Consider the following 20,084-nt stretch of genomic DNA (forward strand, 5'->3'; position numbering starts at 1 on the left):
AAGCCTAATCACTATCCATTTTTTTTTTCTTTTTTGCAAGGAAACCAGGGCTCCTGCACCTCCCTGGTAGCCCACCAGTCAAATGGTCAAGAGCTTGAATTCACCTACATCTGGGGTTCTCAAGTCGAAGGGGAGGGACATTTGGCAATGACTGGAGGCATTTTTAGTTGTCACCGCTAATAGAGCAGGAGTGGGGGGCGGGGGATGTTACTGGCATCCAGTGGGCAGAGGCCAAGGATGCTGCTAAACATCCTACAACGCACAGGACAGCCCCCACCACAAAGAATTACCAGGCTTCAGTCTCAGAAGTGCCAAGGTTAAGAAACCCTGCCTTTCAATTTCACTCAGTGCCCGGTGAGAAGTATGCATTATATGATTAGGAGCAAAGATAATGCCTTCCGTGGGACAGCATTTCAAAACAAAACAAAACAAAACAAAACAAAACAAAACAAAAAATGCGACAGTTGGCTTTAAAATGCCCAAGCCTCTAACTTTAGGAGCGCCTGTGCCTGCAAGTTCTGTCTTTGGTAAGCAAGCCTTTCCCATCATCACGGGAGGGAGTCACAGAAACTCAGCAAGACAATAGCAGCCTCCAAGCCCCTTGCATGCTCCTGGGACACAGAAAGCAAGACAGAAAAGAAGTCTGTCCCCTTCCCAGCAAGCGGCGTCGCCTCGGCTGCGAGCTCTGGAGCCGAGGCTGGGAGGAGCGCGCCCCAACAAAGGCGCAGCACTCCGCCGCCGCCGGCCGCGCGGTCCCTCTGCGCCCCTGGAGATGCGCGCCTGTCCCCAGGCGACCCTGTCAGCGAGCCCGGCCAGGGGCGAAAGCGTCCTCGCCCGCTTAGCCTGGGGTGTGGGGACAACTCGCGGCACTTACTTGTCCAAAATGAAGTACAGGTCAAATCCGCCGTAGCAGGCTGGACCCCCATCCTCCCGGCGTCCCCCTTGCCCGGCGCAGATGAGCACCAGAGTGGCCAAAGAGAGCCACTGGAAGCCGATGCCGAGGGCTCTCCGCTCCGCCGTGGCCATGGCCCGCAGCCCGGGGAGAGCAGGGTCCGCTCCTTCCCACGCTCCGCGAACTCGCCGCGACCCTCAGGGACGCGCCATCCGCGGGCCCCTCCTCGCGGGTCCTTTATTCCCCCTCGCTCCCTCGCAACTCCCCGGAAGCAATTGTCTGGAGGAGTTCAAGGTTTTCCCTCTGGTTTCCGCTCCGATGCTGTTTCTGGGTTTCGGGTTTCAAGGATCCCAATCCTGTCCTCCGCTTCTTGAAAGGGGAGGGCTGTCTCGGGCCGGGGCCGCCGGGCCGCTCCCGAGGCCGCGCCGAGGTTTTGCAATGGAAGGAGTTCCGTCCCGACGGTTCTTTGTCCCAGATTTTAAATATGATGGGGTGGGTTTTCAAATTGTTCTTGGTGGGGGGAGTGCTTTGCCTTCTCTCCTTCCTCTCTGCCCCCCTTTCTCGTTCTTACGGGGAAGCGAGTTCAAAGGCTGCCACCTTGTGGACAAAAGCGGCGAAAGCACGTGTGGGACCCGCGGGAGTGCGGCGGGGGCGCTTCCAGGCTTCGCGTATAAATCTCTTTGTCCTTACCATTCTCATGTGAGCTTGCATGTTTTCTTACTCCTTCCTTCTTCTCACGCACTTTCCCTTTCTTTTTCCATGACCGCCTCTCCATTCTCTCTAGTCAGTCCTTCTATCCCTTCTTTTCCTTTCCTATCCTGCATCTTTTGATAAGGTCACTAAACATTGGATGAGAACTTGTTTCCTCCAAGCACGGTGACTCCGACTCCCCAGGCTAGGACCTTTGCAAACAAGCCATTGTGCAGATGAGTAGGGGAAAACGGGGCCTTTGTGGTCTGAGTCATCAGAGTGACCTTACATGGTCTTAGCCTGGACCATAAAAGAGACTGCTGGGGTCCGGTCTGAAAGCAGCACAAACAACCCTACAGAGTGTGGTACTCAGGGCTGCTCCCGGCAAGGAACAGCTGAGCCTTCTAAATTGCCACCATCTCCATCTTTCAGAGATTCTGTGATAATAGTTCTTCTTTTCAGCCTGTCAACTTTGACTTTTTCTCTCTATGTTTGATTTAGGATGAAGGAAGTAAACAGCTTACAAGAGTAGAGATGGTCCAAGCAGTTTGTAATTGGCAGGGAAGTTCTGTGCTAGCCTCTGTAAATTGGAGAATCAGCCTCTGAGCCCCAGTTCCGAGTGGTACCCCAGTTCTAGCTTCCTATTGTCTTCCACTCTGGGAGCCCACAGTGCATATGCATGTACTGTTTTCCCAGGATTCTTCCTCCACACACACATCTTCCCCTCCACTTGTGTGCCCCCCAGACCCTTACACCTCAATATGACAGTCCATGGTGGTTCCCCCAACATGTGTACCATGGAATCCTAGTGTCTTGGAATGCTCCACTAACCAATAATCATGTTGTCAAATCAGTCTTGAAGATTTGTCGTGCCTAGCACTGACCTGCCTCCAAAAAGAACCCAGTGTTTCTCACCTCCTGGAATTCACACACCTTCCACCTTGGGTGAGATTGACCTGTGAGTAATTAGTAAGATGGTGTGTGGCTTCTGAGGACAAGCCATGAGAGATGTTGTGATTTTTCTCTTCTCTCTTGGATCACTCACTGTAGGAGAGCCCACTGCCATGTGGTGAGAACATGCAAGCAGCCCCAAGGAGGGGTCCATGTGGTAAGGAACTGAGATCCCTGCTGGCAGCCAACACCACTTTGCCAACGTTGTGAGTGATCCATCTTGGACATGGGTGTCTGAGCTCCTGTGAAGCCTTCAGCTGACTGCAGCCCTGTCTGACATCTTGACTGCAACCTCCCAAGAGACCCCAAACCAGAACCACCCAGCTAAGCCATTCTCTGATTCCTGACCCACAGAAATAGGCTAATTTTTATTAGTATTTTAAGTCTCTAAGTTTGGGGGCAATTTTAAACGTAACAAAAGATCACTAATATATGCCTAGTATGATATTAAAGCCCTCAGAATTTCTGTAGGAAAAAAAAATTGCTGAACTGTGTTTCCCAGACTTACTTGACCTGAAACTTGTTTCATAGGTAACATGTATTAAGCCCATACTTTGGGAATTATTGCTCTCAGGAAAAAATAATTGGAGGGAGATTAAAATACCCTAACCATCCAAGTCTTCCTCTTCCGTATCTTCTTTCTCCTCAAAGGATTGAAAACCCATGCTGACCCCATTGCAGCTCGATGACTTGAAAGACAGTGAGGAAATCTATAGAAATCTGATGGGTAAGGGAAAGCGGAAACAGTGGCCAGAGCTGGTGAGAGAAGACAAGGGATATGACAATGTGATGGAGAGAGTGTTTATGGGATTGGCAAGGAATAGGAAAGGGCTTGAATGTGGAAAGCGGGTAGAGGGGCGGGAGGAATCAGGGAAGTATTAAGAATGTCTTCTCTCACCCTCATGCCCCCAGGGCCGTCTCAGGTTGTTTAGAGTTTAGGTGACAGAGGAATGTGTTGAGAGCTTTACAGGCAAAATAGTTTAGGAAATTACCCCGGAAGGAAGCAGGAGATGTCCTGATAGAGCTCTTCAAAGTTAGAGACACCATTATCCAAGATAGATGAGGGCATAGTTCTTCCAGGGGTGGGAGGACAGAGGATATTCCGTGGGAAACAAAGTCATGGGGAAGGGGAGAGAGAGTAAGAGGCACCTCTGGACAAAGATGGTATTTTCCAGGGCAGACAGTCAGTGAGAGGAATTCAGATACTTGAGTGTCCCAGTGTCTCTGCCTTTCTTCCAGGATTCTAGAAAGAAGTCCATCTCTAGATCTTAAAATGACTCTACGCTTCTCTCCCTCCAGCCCAAGGAAATCCATTCCAGGCTGCCTCTTCTACCTAGAAGGCTTTGCGCCAGCCTCACTCACTGTAGGGAGGTGTCCTCCAAATATTCCCGTGAAGTGAGCTTAAAGTTGAGCTACAGAGATATGGCTATTCGCAAGGAGGGTTTAAATATGACAAAGATGTCCGTAGTCTATAACAGTGGTAAATGAAGCGTCTTCTGTGATCCTAGCATGTTCACTCAGTGGGGGACATTGTCAGGTGTTATAAATTGGCAACAACTTTTGCCTTGGTTTGTTTGGCTGTAGTGGCCTCATAATTAGTGCTTGTAGAGAAATGGGAGAGGTGGGTCAGTCACTACAGGCTAGACGGGGGCTTGGGGACAGTCTTGATGGGTTCCTGCTAGCATTTTCCAGAATGATTTTACAACTCAGAGACATCTAAATGTCAAAGTCTTCCTACCCAAATGTTACCATCCTCTTGAGGTAATTCTCAGTGTTCTGACTTGGTTGGAGTGTCCTGGTTCCTAATGCTGTCCAAGGACTCCAGTGTTCTGTAAGAGGTGGATCAGCCTTTTCAAGGCCTATAGAGATAGATACATGAGGTTTGGAAGGGACTCTTCTGCTTCTGTAATTCAAGGCAGTGGAAGAACGATATACATGGTGATGTTCAGCCTATAGATGAATATTTCCGGAGTTGGAGAAGTACAGGTAAAAATTAACCATGCACATGGGAGCAGTCGAACTGTAACCTGGAAGCCTAGGCAGGGAAGGGTTTCTTGCAGTAAGAAATAGTCAACAGAGCCACATGCTGTGGAAATCAGGAGGATAAGCCCTAAGAAAACTCCAGTGATTTGGCACAAGTGTCACTGTCATGAAGGAGCATTCCAGTAAAGTAGTGCAAAGAATGTTAGACTGTGCTGGGTTACCAGGAAGCAGAAAACTCTCTTTCAAGAAGATAACGGGTAACTTGTAAATGTTCAATTTGCCACAAGGAGGAATCCCAAGATATTCAAAGGTACCAGGAATTTCAAGTTCCTTGCCTTCCAAAAGATTGGAGAGTTTGTCTGACTAGACTGATTGTCTCAAGGCTTTAGTCCTGCACTCTGATCACTGTTCTACCTGAATTTACTAAGCTTCCTTCCTTGAGACAGTAATTATTAAATATGCCCTGCCTATCTACAATATCAACCTCTTAGTAACTCGCTCTCTCTTACTTGCCCTCTACTTTCAAACACATGTGATTGAGCCTTTTTCCCTGGTTGTCAAGCACAAAGTTTACTGTCCTAATAATCTATCAAGAACTCACTGGGCACTAGGTACCATTTGTCTGCATTCTTAACAAAGGTTTTAGAAAAGGCTCCAGGTAACCCAGACTACCCTAAAAAATTTTGAGGAAAAAGCATTTTTTCCCTAGAAAAGAAATATTTGCCGCAATATGGAAAAATCTGATACTCTCCATAAAGTTTTATGTCAATCAGGTAGGTCCAATGTTTTCCAAGTTCTTGGAGAACCCTCTAGTCCCTGGGACCACCATAGGCAAAAAGTGAACTGAGTGTTCCCAGAAGCAATTTATCATCTGGAACAACAAAGTGTCTTAAGAATCTGAATCAACTGAGTATTGACTTTTGGTGATAGGGAAAACAAAGATACAGTAATAAAATTAAGCCCAGAGGCAGAACCATAGGCTAGAGCAAGATGTCTTGATGATATCTTATGGGCCAAACCAGCCACAACTTCAGCCTAGAAACAGTCTAGGCTGTTTGAACTCAGCATCCCATGGATACCCTATCCAAAGCCTAACCAAGTCAACCTTAAAAATAAATTCAGTTCAATAAGTCCCTTGACTCATTTAAGGACACTCCAAAACACATCCCAAAGCCCTGCTAACACCTACTCCAATGCAGTGATAAAACCCATTCAACACAGACCCAATCCAACTCTGACCAATTCAGAGCCCTGTGAAAAATCAGCCCCTTTCCTATATCAGTGTCAGCCCAAAGGCAGATCCTGTTTAATCTGGTTTGCATCCCAGCTCAGCTAAGGCCACACAACATCCCTGTGCATCTTAGGTCACAGCCAAGCCTCTGAAGAGCACATTCTTACCAAGGATCCAGTCAAGAGTAACCCATAGTTTATAACAACATACCCTAAAACATCCATTTCAGATGCTCAAAAGGACCCAAAGACTTGTTGAACAAAAGGTTCGTTTCATTTAGACCAGAGACCAGGCCAATCCAACTCAGAACTCAGATGAGAGTGCAAATGGACCAGTACAGTCCAGGGTCCTGACAAGCCCAGAAAGTACAATGCTCAATGGAAGCCTGTATTAAACAAGTCAAGGCCAACACAAATCTAGACACAAGACCAATTCAGCCCAATCCCGTCCAATTCTGCTCAATTCTGGCATAAACGTATTTAAGAGTAGGGTCTTACTTGGAGACACCAGATCAATGCACAACTGAAGATGCCAGCAAAAATCTACCCAAATCCATCAAGCCTGACACCCCTTTGATCATTTTGCTAATGGCCACCATCCAAGTCCCAAGCCAGAGAGACTAGTGATTCTCAAAATGTGTGAGCATGTGTGTTTTGTGGTTGATGTGGGGAATGGGTACTGTGAAGGTGGGGACAAAGAGATTTGCTCACTCCGAAATAACCAATGGAGGTTTATCAAGGTACCTTCATCTGAAGAATATCAATAATGAGTGTGGGGTTTGAGGAACACATATACTTTTAAATAGTCTTAAAGTGACCCACTTTGTTTCCTTCTTGCTTCAGACCCTCTTCCTCCTGATGTGATCTTTTGAAATAGGTAGAATGAACGATAATTCCCATATACTGTTTGAGGCCTAGGCAGGACAACACACTGACTAATACTGTAACCTCATGAGAGGCTATTTGGAGCAAAGCACAAGTCCACCAGTTTTAACTGGGTGACTGTGCAAGGTACTTGACCTGTCCACACCACAACTTCCTTTCTGCAAGATGGGGATAATAATATTATGTACCTCATTGAGTTGTTATGCAGTTTCCATGAGATAATGTATGTTATGTGTGGCCCTCAGGAAGTATGCAGTCAATGCTGGCTTTTATTGTTATTGGAGGGTTCTGGGAAATTGCTTGTGAATTTCTTCTTGATATGCAAAAAAATTTTAGAAGAGCCACATTCAGAGTGGCTCACCAGTGAACCAAAGCTATTTCTCTCCTGTGGACATTCACATTATCAACTTTGAGAAACGCAAAGATAAATATTCTAGCTCATCCAGGAACTACTGGGAGATGTTGGTTTCCTAGGATGCATGCAGAAAACAAATAGAAAACATGCTTTGGGGATATCAATGATCTATTGGCAGCCCTGCTGTTTCTGCTAGCCAAAAATGCTGGATAGCTAAGCTTTAGTGGAATGTCTTGAGTACACTGTAATAACCCATGATGCTTCTTTCTGATATTGGGTGTTGAGATCTAGGGATCCATAGGAAAGAGCCATTATTATTCCTTCTCATTAACTCATTCATTCATTTAAAAATAGTTTTTGGATATCTATTATTATATGGCAAACCTTGTGTTTACACTGAAGATACAAAAATAAATACAACCTGGACCTTAACAGAGTTTAGTTAGGAGACAAAACACATAAAACAGGTGTTGGTACAATAATGTGGTTAGTCTGTCTTTTAGAGGAAGCTCAATATGTTCCAATCACTGCACTATGCCAATCCCAAGAAGCAGTTCTGACATTGTGGACTCCTTAGTGAGGCACCGTTGGATCACAACTCGTGAGGGCGAATCGTGCCAGAAGATGAATGAATTAAAACATGATAAATGTCTCTTCCTACTAGTAATGAGACATTACTTCACTAAGAATATTCAAAAGTGATCAGGGAGGCACCTGTGGCAATGAGACCAAGATCTGGGCTAATTAAGCAACTTCCAGTCTGAGTGAAAGGGATCTCTAGGGTGCTTGCTCTATTTTATAATCCATCATGGCTTACCAGGGCACAGAAGGGCTTGGGGCAGAATTGTAGCTAGTGACAAGGTATGCATTTACCTGATGGGTTTGCCCCTGAGCATTGACACCTTAGGGAAGTGCTTGGGAGCACTCAGACCTGGGTTACATTTCTGGCACAGGTTTTCAGGCTGAAATGAATATGTCCAAGATGGGGGTCTAAAAAGTAGGCCTATCCTGGAGCCTCATATGTAAAAGCATTTGTTCTTTCTGTGGCCAAAGTAGCAGTGGGGAGATCATATGCCATTCTTATAAGAGAGTTTCTGTGTCCCTGAGATAGGGATTGATTCATGAAGCTAGGGCAGACTCTTCTCAAAATAGGGAGAGCTGAAGGCATGAATGGTGTTGCTATCCCAGGTCTTGTTTTCCTCTTCATTATATTTTTCATCAAGTGTTGAAGACTCACCTGCTATGCAATCTTAATTGTAGTCATAAATGTAGGTACTTAAATTGTGAGCTTAACCCAAAGAAATAGTGAGGTCAATTGATTAACAGATAAAGAACACCAAGGGCCTTTATGGCATAGGGAAATTACTATCTTGGCTTGAAATAGAGGGAAAAACTCCATGAAATTATTACAATCCAAGGGCCAATAAGGAGGAAGTAAAGGTCCAGCCCTAGAATACTGTCCTCTAGAAATCAAATTTGCTCAGAGGCAGAGGCGAAAACCTCAGGTGGTAGAGAAGAAGGGTTTTTAATTTGCTGTCTGAACAGAAAATTATAAAACAGAAGTATGGCAGTAGGTTATTACAACCTTAGTAGGTAATGGTGTCAGCTTAAAGCACAGTGTTTAATCATGTAGTCAATTCAGGAACTGTGGGAAAGAGAAAAACAGGGAAAAAATCCAAATCCTATAAATAGCAGTACCCTATGCATATGTAGTAGATGTATTTGGAATGTTTTTTCCACATTTTGACAGTTACCCATAAATCATGTTCTCCTAAGAAACAAAACAACTATACTCTCTAGTCTTCATTGCGGCTGGAGTTTAGATTTACAAGCTGCAATCCTACTGTGCATCTTCAGTTGAATTACTTTCTCCCTCTCTGAGATGTTTCTTTATATCTTCTTTTCAAAATTTTCAGTGTATTGTCATTCACTCTGCACTGATACTGCTGCTTCATATTTAATTGCAAAATTATAATCCTGAAGACGCTTACATGAATTTTATACTCAGGAACAGTGCGTAGGCTGAAGAGCTTTGGAAGTCATGAATGTACGAGTTGAAGCTATGAGTGTGCTTAAATACCACCTTGGGCTAAGTGAAGAAAGTAATAAGAACTGAGGGCAAGGATGGAGCCCAGGGGAGCACCAACATCTTTACAGAGCTTGACTTAGAAAGGGGAAACAAGAAGGGAAACAGGCATTTCTAGAAGAGAATAGTCATGAATATCAATTGGGGTAGGAAGGTCAAGAAGATAAGAACTTAAAGCTGTTCATTAGATTTGGCAGCTAGGAGTTCTTTAGTGATCTTTATGCAAGAAACTTTGTGGAAATTTGGGAGAAGAATTTATATTTTAGTGAACAGAAAAGTGTATGAAGCATTGAGATGAAGATGGTAGATGGAACACACCCATCTAAGTCTGCTCTCTCTCAAAATATCACTAAAACCAAAGCATGGGAAGTAAACGTCATCATAATCATCAACAACAACAACAATAATGAGTCCCAAAAGGATGGGAAAAAGAGGAAGAGGGAACAATGTCAATATAAATCTAACAGCTGGAAAGTTGCATCTAACCTGACAATGGGAAAAGTGATGAACCCTCCTTATCTGTATTGCAGAATCACTGGTACTGAGGGATACAGCATGGGGCTTAAATAAAGAAGGTGATTGAAAGCTCTTTAAAAAGCAACTAGATTCCCAGATGCTCTCTGGGTAGAAAGTCTTCCTCAACTTTAGCAGAAGATTGGAATGTCATTCTCTGATAAAAATAAAACAGGGTTTGGACTGGGGGACGCCAGGCATAGCTGAGGCCATCGGTTCTGTACTGAAAATAGGGGAGTTGTGGGAGTAGAGGAGTACTGAATGCACTGAATGCTTAAGGCTCAGACCTTCAGCTCTATTCCCTCACTGATCTCCATGAGTGCTGGGAGCCAGATCATTACCTTCCAGTTAGGAAATATATATATATATATATATATATATATATATATATATATATTTTGAATGGAGTCTCACTCTGTTGCCCAGGCTGGACTGCAGTGGCACCAGGCAGGAGATTGAAATGTTTTCTATTGGGAATTTGTCATCCCAAGAAAAAAACTCTAAAAATACTAACATCAGGGCTTTTTCAATGACTGACCGGGCCCAGTCACTCTGCAAAGAAGCCTAAAGAAGACAAGCTCCACTCACAGACTTTGAGCTTCTGATCAGTCACCACACTTAGACATGAACAGATGAACCATAATGACCACACATTCACAGAAAGGATGTGTAACGGTTTGCCTCTGTGTCCCCACCCAAATCTCACGTCCAATTTTAATCCCCAGTGTGGGTGGAGGGTACTGGTGGGAGATGATTGCGTTACTTCACCCTTGCTGTTCTTGTGATAGTGAGTGAGTTCTTATGAGATCTGGTTATTTAAAAGTGTGTAGCACTTCCCTTTTCTCCCTCTTCCTCCCGCTCCTACCATGTAAGATGTGTCTGCTTCCCTTTTGCCTTCCGCCATGATTGTAAGTTTCCTGAGGCCTCCCCAGAAGCAGAAGCCAGTATGCCACAGAAAACCTCTTTTCTTTATAAATTACCCAGTCTCAGGTATGTCTTTATAGTAGTGTGAGAATGGACTAATATAGACTGTGTTATAAAAGATTGAGACAAACATACACATACACACAGAAGAAAAGCACTTAGAGGTAACAGAGACTATGTTGAAAGGAGAGCTTCTGACAATTCCTTTTTCTTTCTCTCTCCTCCCGCCGCCCAAGATGCCAAAAGGAAAGAAGGCCAAGGGAAAGAAGGTGGCTCCGGCCCCTGCTGTCGTGAAAAAGCAGGAGGCCAAGAAAGTGGTGAATCCCCTGTTTGAGAAAAGACCTAAGAATTTTGGCATTGGACAGGACATCCAGCCCAAAAGAGACCTCACCCGCTTTGTGAAATGGCCTTGCTATATCAGGTTGCAGCGGCAGAGAGCCATCCTCTATAAGCGGCTGAAAGTGCCTCCTGCTATTAACCAGTTCACCCAGGCCCTGGACCGCCAAACAGCTACTCAGCTGCTTAAGCTGGCCCACAAGTACAGACCAGAGACAAAACAAGAGAAGAAGCAGAGGCTGTTGGCCCGGGCCGAGAAGAAAGCTGCTGGCAAAGGGGATGTCCCCACTAAAAGACCACCTGTCCTTCGAGCAGGAGTTAACACCGTCACCACCTTGGTGGAGAACAAGAAGGCTCAGCTGGTGGTGATTGCACATGACGTGGATCCCATCGAGCTGGTTGTCTTCTTGCCTGCCCTGTGTCGTAAAATGGGGGTCCCTTACTGCATTATCAAGGGGAAGGCCAGATTGGGCCGTCTAGTCCACAGGAAGACCTGCACCACTGTCTCCTTCACACAGGTGAACTCGGAAGACAAAGGTGCTTTGGCTAAGCTGGTGGAAGCTATCAGGACCAATTACAACAACAGATATGATGAGATCCGCCGTCACTGGGGCAGCAATGTCCTGGGTCCCAAGTCTGTGGCTCGTATCGCCAAGCTCGAAAAGGCAAAGGCTAAAGAACTTGCCACTAAGCTGGGTTAAATGTACACTGATGAGTTTTCTGTACATAAAAATAATTAAAATACAAATTTTCCTTCAAAAAAAAAAAAAAAAAAAAGAAAGGAGAGCTTCTTCCCTAAATTGCTATTTTCAGAGTGTTGAGAGAAGATATTACATCCATAAAATAAAAAGACAATGCTAGAAAAAGGAGCATTCAGATAAAAAAAAGAACTTTGAGAAATTATGACACAATAGTATAATTTTAAAAACACAACAGAATATTAGAAAAATAAGCTTGAAGACTTTTTTTTTAGGAAGTAGAGCAAAAAAGACAATGCAATGAAAAAGAGAAGAAAAAATGTAAATAATGCACAAGTGCAGGAGGTCCAACATCTGAATAATATAATCATAGAATGGGAGAACAGGGAAAATAAAGGGAAAAAATGTGGCACAGATATACACCATGGAATACTACACAGCCATAAAAAGAATGAGATCATGTCCTTTGCAGCAATCTGAATGGAGCTAGAGGCCATTATCCTAAGTGAATTAATGCAGAAACAGAAAACCAAATACTGCATGTTCTCACCTATAAGCAGGAGCTAAATATTGAGTACACATGGACACAAAGAAGGAAACAGTAGACATTGGAGCCTAATGAAGGGTGGAGCAGGGGAAGAGGGTGCGGGTCAAAAAACCACCTATTGGGTACTATGCTCATTATCTGGTGGCAAAATAATCTGCACACCAAACCCCCAAGACATGCAATTTACCCATGTAACAAACCTGCATGTGTACCCCTGAACCTAAAATAAAAGTTGGAAGTTTTTGGCCAGGGAGATCAGGCAAAAGAAAGAAATAAAGGGTGTTCACATAGGAAGAGAGGGAGTGCCAATGACATGATCCTATATCTAGAAAACCCCATTGTTTCAGCCCAAAAGCTTCTTAAGCTGATAAACAACTTCATCAAAGTCTCAGGATACAAGGTCAATGTGCAAAATTTGCTAGCATTTCTATACACCAATAATAGGCATGCAGACAGCCAAATCATGAATGAACTTTCATTCACAAATGCTACAAAGAGAATAAAATACCTAGGAATACAGCTAACAAGGAAGGTGAAGCACCTCTTCAAAGAGGACTACAAACCACTTCTCAAGGAAATCAGGGAGCATACAAATGGAAAGACATTCCGTGCTCATGGATAGAGTCAATATCGTAAAAATGGCCATACTGCACAAAGCAATTTATAGATTCAATGCAATTCCCATTAAACTACCATTGACATTCTTCACAGAATTAGAAAAAAGTATTTTAAAATTCATATGGAACCAACAAATAGCCTGTATAGCCAAAATAATCCTAAGCAAAAAGAATAAAGCTGGAGGCATCACGCTACCTGACTTTAAACTATACAACAAGGCTACCATAACCAAACACCATGGTACTGGCATAAAAACAGACACATAGACCAATGGAACAGAATAGGGAGCTCAGAAATGAGACTGCACAATCACGTGATCTTTGACAAACCTGACAACAACAAATAATGGACAACAAATTTCATATTTAATAAATGGTGCTGGGAGAACTGGCTAGTCATATACAGAAAATTGAAACTGGATCACTTCCTTAAACTTTATACAAAAATTGACTCAAGATGGATTAAAGACTTAAATGTGACAACCAAAACTATAAAAACCATGGGAAAAAATTTAGGCAATACCATTCAGAACATAGGCACGGGCAAAGATTTTATGATGAAAACAACAAAAGCAATTGCAACAGAAGCAAAAGTTAACCAATGGGAGCTAATTAAACTAAAGAGCTTCTGTGTAGCAAAAGAAACTATCATTAGAGTGTACAGACAACCTGCAGAATAAGAGAAAATATTTGCAATCTATCAGTCTGACACAGGTCTAATATCCAGAGCCTGCAAGGAACTTAAACAAATTTACAAGGAAAAAACAACCCAATCAAAAAGTGGGCAAAGGACATGAACAGACACTTCTCAAAAGAAGACAGTGATGCAGCCAACAAATATGAAAAAAAGCTCATCACTGATTATTAGAGAAATGCATATCAAAACCACAATGAGATACTGTCTTACGCCAGTCAGAATGGCAATTGTTAAAAAGTCAAGAAACAACAGATACTGGCAAGGTTGCAGAGACAAAGGAATGCTTTTACACTGTTAGTGAGAATATAAATTATTTCAACCATTGTGGAAAATAATGTGGTGATTCCTCAAAGATCTAGAAGCAGAAATACCATTTGACCCAGCAATCCGATTACTGGATATATACCCAAGGAATAGAAATTGTTCTATTATAAAGATATATGCATGCATATGTTAACTACAGCACTATTTTCAATAGCAAAGACATGGAACCAACCCCAAAACCCGTCAATGATAGACTGGATAAAGAAAATGTGGTACATATATACCACGGAATACTATGCAGCCATAAAAGGAATGAGATCATGTCCTTTGCAGGGACATAGATGGAACTAGAAGCTGTTGTCCTCAGCAAACTAGCATGGGAATAGAAAACCAAACACTGCATGTTCTTACTTATAAGTGGGAGTTGAACAATGAGAACACGTGGACACATGGGGAGGTGGGGAACAACACACTCTGGGGACTATCAGGGGTTTGAGGGGAAGGAGAGCATCAGGAAGAAAAGCTAATAAATGCTGGGCTTAATTCCTAGGTAATGAGTTGATCTGTGCAGCAAACCACCCTGGCACACATTCACCTCTGTAACAAATCTGGAAATCCTGCATAGGTACCCTGGAACTTAAAATAGAAGTTGATTTAAAAAAGAAAAAAAATCATGGAGAAAATTTCTTAGAACGAAGGACATGAGTGTCTAGTTTGAAAAAATGTTCTGAGTTCCCTGAATAAAGCTAAAAATAGACCTACTCCAAGCTGATTATTACATTTCAGAATATTTGGGACAGAGAGAAGGCTTTGTAAGATTCTAGAGGGAAAAATCAGGTCATGTAAGGAGAATCAGGAATTAAAATGACCTCGGGTTCCTCAACAGCAACATTTGAAGCCAGCAGATAATAGAGAAAAATTATTTACAACCCCGATTTCCATGCATAGTCAAACTGTCAATGAAATGTTGAGGTAGAATAAGACATGTTCCAATATGTGAGATCTCAAGAAATTTACCTGCCATGCATATGTTCTCAAGATGGTGCTGGACGAGATGCACCAAAATGAAAGAGGAAAGCAAGAAAGGAAGACTTGATACCAAGAAAACAGGGAACCCACCTGTGATAGCTAACTTTGTGTGTCAACTTGGCTAAGCTATGGTGGCCAGTTGTTTGGTCAAATACCAGTTTTCATTTTGCTGTGAAAGTGTTTTTTAGATGGTGTTAATATTTAAATCAGTGGACTTTGAGTAAAGCAGATTACCTGTCCTTTGTGGTGCGCTTCATCTAATCAGTTTAAGGACTTGACAGAAAAGGCCTTCTCCTGTGGAGAAGAAGGAATTCTGCCTCCAGTGCACCTTGGGACTAGAGAATGTAAGAATTCAACTCTTCCCTTGGTCTCTAGCCTGCTCTACAGATTTTTGACTTTCCAGTCCCCACAATTGCATGAGTCAATTCCTTACAATAAGTATCTTTCTTCCTCTTTCCCTTCCCCACCTCTCTCTCTCTCTCTCTCTCTCTCTCTCTCTCTCTCTCTTTCTCTCTCAGTCTCCAAACACACATATCCTATTGGTTCTATTTCTCTGGAGAACCCTGCCTAATAAACCAACCCAGGAGAAAGGCAAAGGGAATTCTTAGGATGACAGTAAAGGGCCACCCTAGGGGGATGGCTGTGCAGATGGCCTGGAGAACAGCCATTCCAGAGAGAAGGAGAAAGAAGGTTCTTAAAAGGATACTACCAAGAGGGAAAAGAGAAATTATTAATAATAGCTACCTCGATGTGATTGACATTGGAGAGCTAAGCCTCACTTCTAAAATAGAAAGTCAATAGATAATGTCTGAGATTGATGAATCAAAATATATCAGTGTATGCATATCATTGAGAAACATGGCAATGTAGAAATGACAAGATTTAGTCGAAATAGTTGAAAAGGTCTAGGGACAGGGAGAATGGTGAGATAGAAAATGAGAGCATTTTGTTATGTGCCTTAAAGACAATTTGACTTTTAAACTATGCACATTTATTATTTGGAGTAAAAATTTACAGCATTTTATTTCCTTATTTTTATTTATTTATTTATTTATTTTTGAGACAGAGTCTCACCCTGTCACACAGGCTGGATTGCAGTGGTGCAATCTCGGTTCACTGCAGCCTCTGCCCCCTGGGTTGAAGCGATTCTCCTGCCTCAGTCTCCTGAGTAGCTGGGATTACAGGTACCCGCCACCATACTCAGTTGTTTGTGTGTGTGTGTATTTTTTAGTAGATATGGAATTTCACCATGTTAGCCAGGCTGGTCTCCAACTCCTGGCCTCAAGTGATCCTCCTGCCTTGGCCTCCCAAAGTGCTGGGATTACAGGCATGAGCCGCTGTACTCGGCCAAAAATTTACAGTATTTTAAAAAAAAGAGATGCTTTAGATTTTTCTAATGGTTCTGCTAAGGAATCCTGCTAAGTTTGCTTCATCCTAATGCGCTATTAGCACAATGAAATGTTAAGCCATTAAAAGTGACAATCACATGAACTAGGTATCAATACATGAAGACGTTTATAAAATAATGTTGACAAAATTGAAAAAGTTGAAAAAAAACTACACAGAGTAATTTATAAACATTGAAAGCAACACTAAAAATCATATATATACATAAATCATGCATACATACACAGTAAAAATTATATATACATATAATACATTGCCTCAATGTTTATAAATTGCTCTGTGTGTTCTTTGTTTTATAAACACCACACCACACACGCACATACACCACTTAACAGTTATAATTAAAATGTAAAATAATACTCATCATTATGAGAATGATTTAATAAGTTTTGGATCGGTAACAAAGTCTATGTAGCCATCACAAATAAAGCACATGAAGCCTGTAAAACATGAGAAAGTGATATCATTGTGCATTCTCACAAAAAATAAATGTACAATATATGGAGCTTATGTTGGCAACTATGAAAAATGTTCAATGGATAAGAGCTCAAAAGTAAATGTTACAAATCACACAGTGTCAAAAACAAACAGTAAATTGAAGGGGAGGCAGTAGATACAGTGAGTGTAAAAAGTTAACTGTGAAGCTATAAAATGGGCAATAGCTGGGTTAGAGTTGGCAGTAAGGAAAGAAATACAAGGTTGAAGGAGCTTTTGTGTTTGCTTGTTTGTGTGATTTTTTTTAAGTTGGGAGTTAAGTAGATATCCTTGTCTGAAAAGGAAGCTAAGGAAATGTAGAGGCTGGCAATAAGAGAGACAGAAAGAGAGAGAAAGAGAGCTAGAGAGAGTTGGATTCAGGGGTTAGCAATGACCAAAGAAATGAATTATTGTATGACCAGAACTCTGTTAAAGGCTTACATGAATGCCATAGTTCCATTAAGACTCACAACTGTGATTCTGATATTATGCTCCTCATTCTGTGAATGAAAATCTGACAGTTGTCAAATATCTTTGTTAAAAATCCATGTGGCTGTAAAGGATAGAGCTGGGATGCTCCTTTGTCCATGTCACCCGTTGAGACAAAGGAAAGCTTGCCGATAAGTCTGTAAGTGGGAAGGTGAGGAGTTGAACAAGTTTTGAAAGTTTAGGTTTGAATCTGATAATCCTTTTTTTTTTTTTTGCAATTGTTTCCATGACTGAAATTTCTAGGAACTAGATTTTCTGAATCCCATTCATAACACAGTGCTTGGCTTTGTTATTTCTTTATTCTACTGCAGGATGTTGATTTTTGTGTCACCAACTTGCAATTTGTCTAGTTCCTTTGAATCCTTTAAATGACTGTTTAATCCTCATGTTTCGGTAAGTGGATGACAGGGATTCTTCCTTTGACTTACAAAAGGGATGAAAGTCCTTGAATTCAAACAAGGGGTTGTTGCTTTATTTACTGTAAAATTATTTTTGCAGAGCAAATGTATAAAGCAAGTAAACAGGAAGAAGTCACTTGAATAAAACTGTTGTAATTGCGTTTGGTTTCCAAGAACGTTGTTGGGCTCCTGTGGACATCCCTATGCTCTGATGGGTGGGAGTCTCATGGGGAGCTGAGCCCCATGAGATCTGCCAGGGACTTTTCAGTGGCTCTCAGGCACTCTGTAGAGCTTCATGTGCCTGCCTATATGCTTGTCTTCCCCAGAGCTTGTGAAATAGGAGAAGAAGTCAGTGCAGAATTCTGGTGAATCAGATTATCAGATGCCTCTTGAATATGGCATCAAGTACATTTAGGCTCAAATGCAAAGATCATCTACTAGTCAAGTCTAAGAGTCAATTCAATTCACCTTAAGTCTGAATCATTCTGAGTCCCCATGAATGAGGAGTGTTAGGGAAACGTACATGCATCAGAACTCTGAACAGCCACCCCCTTTCAGCCCCTGGAAAGGCTTGAACTTGCATGTGTCCACTCTCAGTGAGTTGCTGCCAAACTAATTCTGTTTACCTCCCACACCATGGACGCCTTCCCCACTTTGAAGTGAAAGGGATTGGAGAGGGAGCTGAGCTAATGCTAAAAGCAGCCCTGGAAAGGGGAGACAGGACCAACACCAAGAGGGAACTCTGGTGAGTCTGGGGATGAGAAGATTCTCTAGCCTCCAGGGTTCTGCATGGCTTTGGTGACCAGTGGAAATATTAGCATTGGCCAGCCTTCTGCCTCCCTACTGCTGCAAAATAAACCACCCTAAAATGTGATTTCTTAAAACAATGATTTATTACTTCCCATGGTTCTGAGGGCTGACTGGGGCTCAGCTGGGAAGCTCTCATTTGGGGTCTCCCATATGACTGCAGCAAGATATCAGCTGGACTCTGGTCATCTGAAGGATCAACTGGGCTGGAAGTTCAAGTGGCCCACTGGTATAGCTAACAGCTGATGCTGGCTGTTGGCTGGAAGCTCAGCTGGGGTTGTAAATTTTGACACGTACATGTGGCCTCCCCATGTGGCTTGGGCTTCTTCCAGTTTGGCCTTTGGGCTTCAGAGGGAGTGGTGCTAAAGTGGGCATTCCAATGACTCAGGCGGAGGTGACAAGTCTTCTTATGTGTTAACCTTAGGAGTCTCAGACTGTCACTTCTGCTTCTCTATCTTGGCCAAGGGAAGTCACAAAGTTTAGCTTGGATTTGAAGGAAGAGAATTATACTCTACTTTTTGATTCATGGAAAAGCATGACAATAAAGTAAGGGAAGAAATTGATGGAAGCCATATTTGACTGCCTCCCACAGCCTGAAAAGAATTCAGCCAGGGCACTATAGCAATGGGTCTGGAGTGTGTGTAATGAAATGACACAAATGGTTATTAAATGCTTAATATGTATCACACATCATTGCATTTTATCTTTTCAACAACCCTATGCGGTAGTAGAGCAGATTGGATTTTCAGCTCTAATTCTTCACCACCCCCTTTTGCCATCTAACTGTTGAGTGCCTTTCACATGAGAAGTACACAAAGGGGTTATTTCCCTGCACCTTGACTTTTGGCTTGATCATAAAACTTATTTTGGCCCGTGGGATAAAAGTAAATGTGATGCAAACAGGGATTTATGTGGTAGACCATGCTCCACGAGAAGGGCTTCTCCCTGGAGGTGCTGCCCCTTCCACCTGGAGCCCAGAATGAGGGACGTGGGGCACACTGGAGCCAGATGGACTTAGAGATTGAAGCAGAGATGCTCAGCCAAGTCCAGCCTCAGTCAGCTAGTTTCCAGCTAGCTGACCATTGATGGGTGCAAAATGCTTGTTATTGAATACTACTAAGATTTTGTAGTTGGTTGTAATAGTTGACAATAGTAGGCATTATTAACTCCATTTCCCCCCTGAGGCCCTGAGCAGTTAATTAACTTAGCTAGGAACCAGTTTTTGAATCCAGCTCTGGCTAATCCACCACCCCACACTGTCTGCCACACGGGTATCATAGGCAGGTGTGGCCAAACACCTAGGAAGTCTTACAGATTGCTGACAATTTTGATCTTGGGGGGTGTGTGGGTTGGGAAGGAGGTTGCTGCACTGTGTTTCACTGTTTCTTGAATAATTTCCACTGAAGAGATGAAAAGCTGAGTAGGGAGGACCCATCTCCATTGCTCAAGCATGAAAGAGAGCATTGTTGATTTGACCGCCTTGTGCGATTAGCTAAAGAACTCAAAAGGCCTGGGAGGGCGTCGGTCTCACTGAGATTAGCTCTCGTGTGTGTGTGTGTGTGTGTGTGTGTGTGTGTGTGTGTATGCACGCGCAGGCACGCATGTGTGCTCCCCAAAGCTCTGGCGCTTGGTACTCTTGACAATGAGAACAAAGGATTTAGCATTCATCTAAGACTTAGCTTTTGTTATTGATGCAAATTAAAGCTCTTTTTTTCATAAGCCGTGCTTGCTTTCCCACTGAATGATATTTGAGTAAATGTCTGAGAGGAAAATACTGGAGTCAGAGAGAGAGAGAGCCAAACCTGGGGCCTG

The 20,084-nt window shown here is 42.8% G+C and overlaps 1 protein-coding gene and 1 pseudogene across 2 annotated transcripts in view; one reads left to right on the plus strand and one right to left on the minus strand.

Annotated features, from left to right (window-relative positions):
• Positions 1-1,346, minus strand: part of ANTXR1 (ANTXR cell adhesion molecule 1) — a 238,567-nt gene extending 237,221 nt beyond the window's left edge. The window contains exon 1 of the mRNA XM_002799283.4: positions 875-1,346. Coding sequence (XP_002799329.3) covers positions 875-1,026 — 152 coding nt within the window. The 5' untranslated portion in view covers positions 1,027-1,346. The remainder of the gene's footprint in view (positions 1-874) is intronic.
• Positions 1,347-10,723: 9,377 nt separating this feature from the next.
• Positions 10,724-11,626, plus strand: LOC700578 (large ribosomal subunit protein eL8 pseudogene; annotated as a pseudogene). Its single transcript, XR_001439155.3, has one exon. The product of XR_001439155.3 is annotated as a large ribosomal subunit protein eL8 pseudogene (transcript).
• Positions 11,627-20,084: the final 8,458 nt, after the last annotated feature.

The sequence above is a fragment of the Macaca mulatta genome, chromosome 13 (assembly GCF_049350105.2).
Source record: "Macaca mulatta isolate MMU2019108-1 chromosome 13, T2T-MMU8v2.0, whole genome shotgun sequence".
NCBI lineage: Eukaryota > Metazoa > Chordata > Mammalia > Primates > Cercopithecidae > Macaca > Macaca mulatta.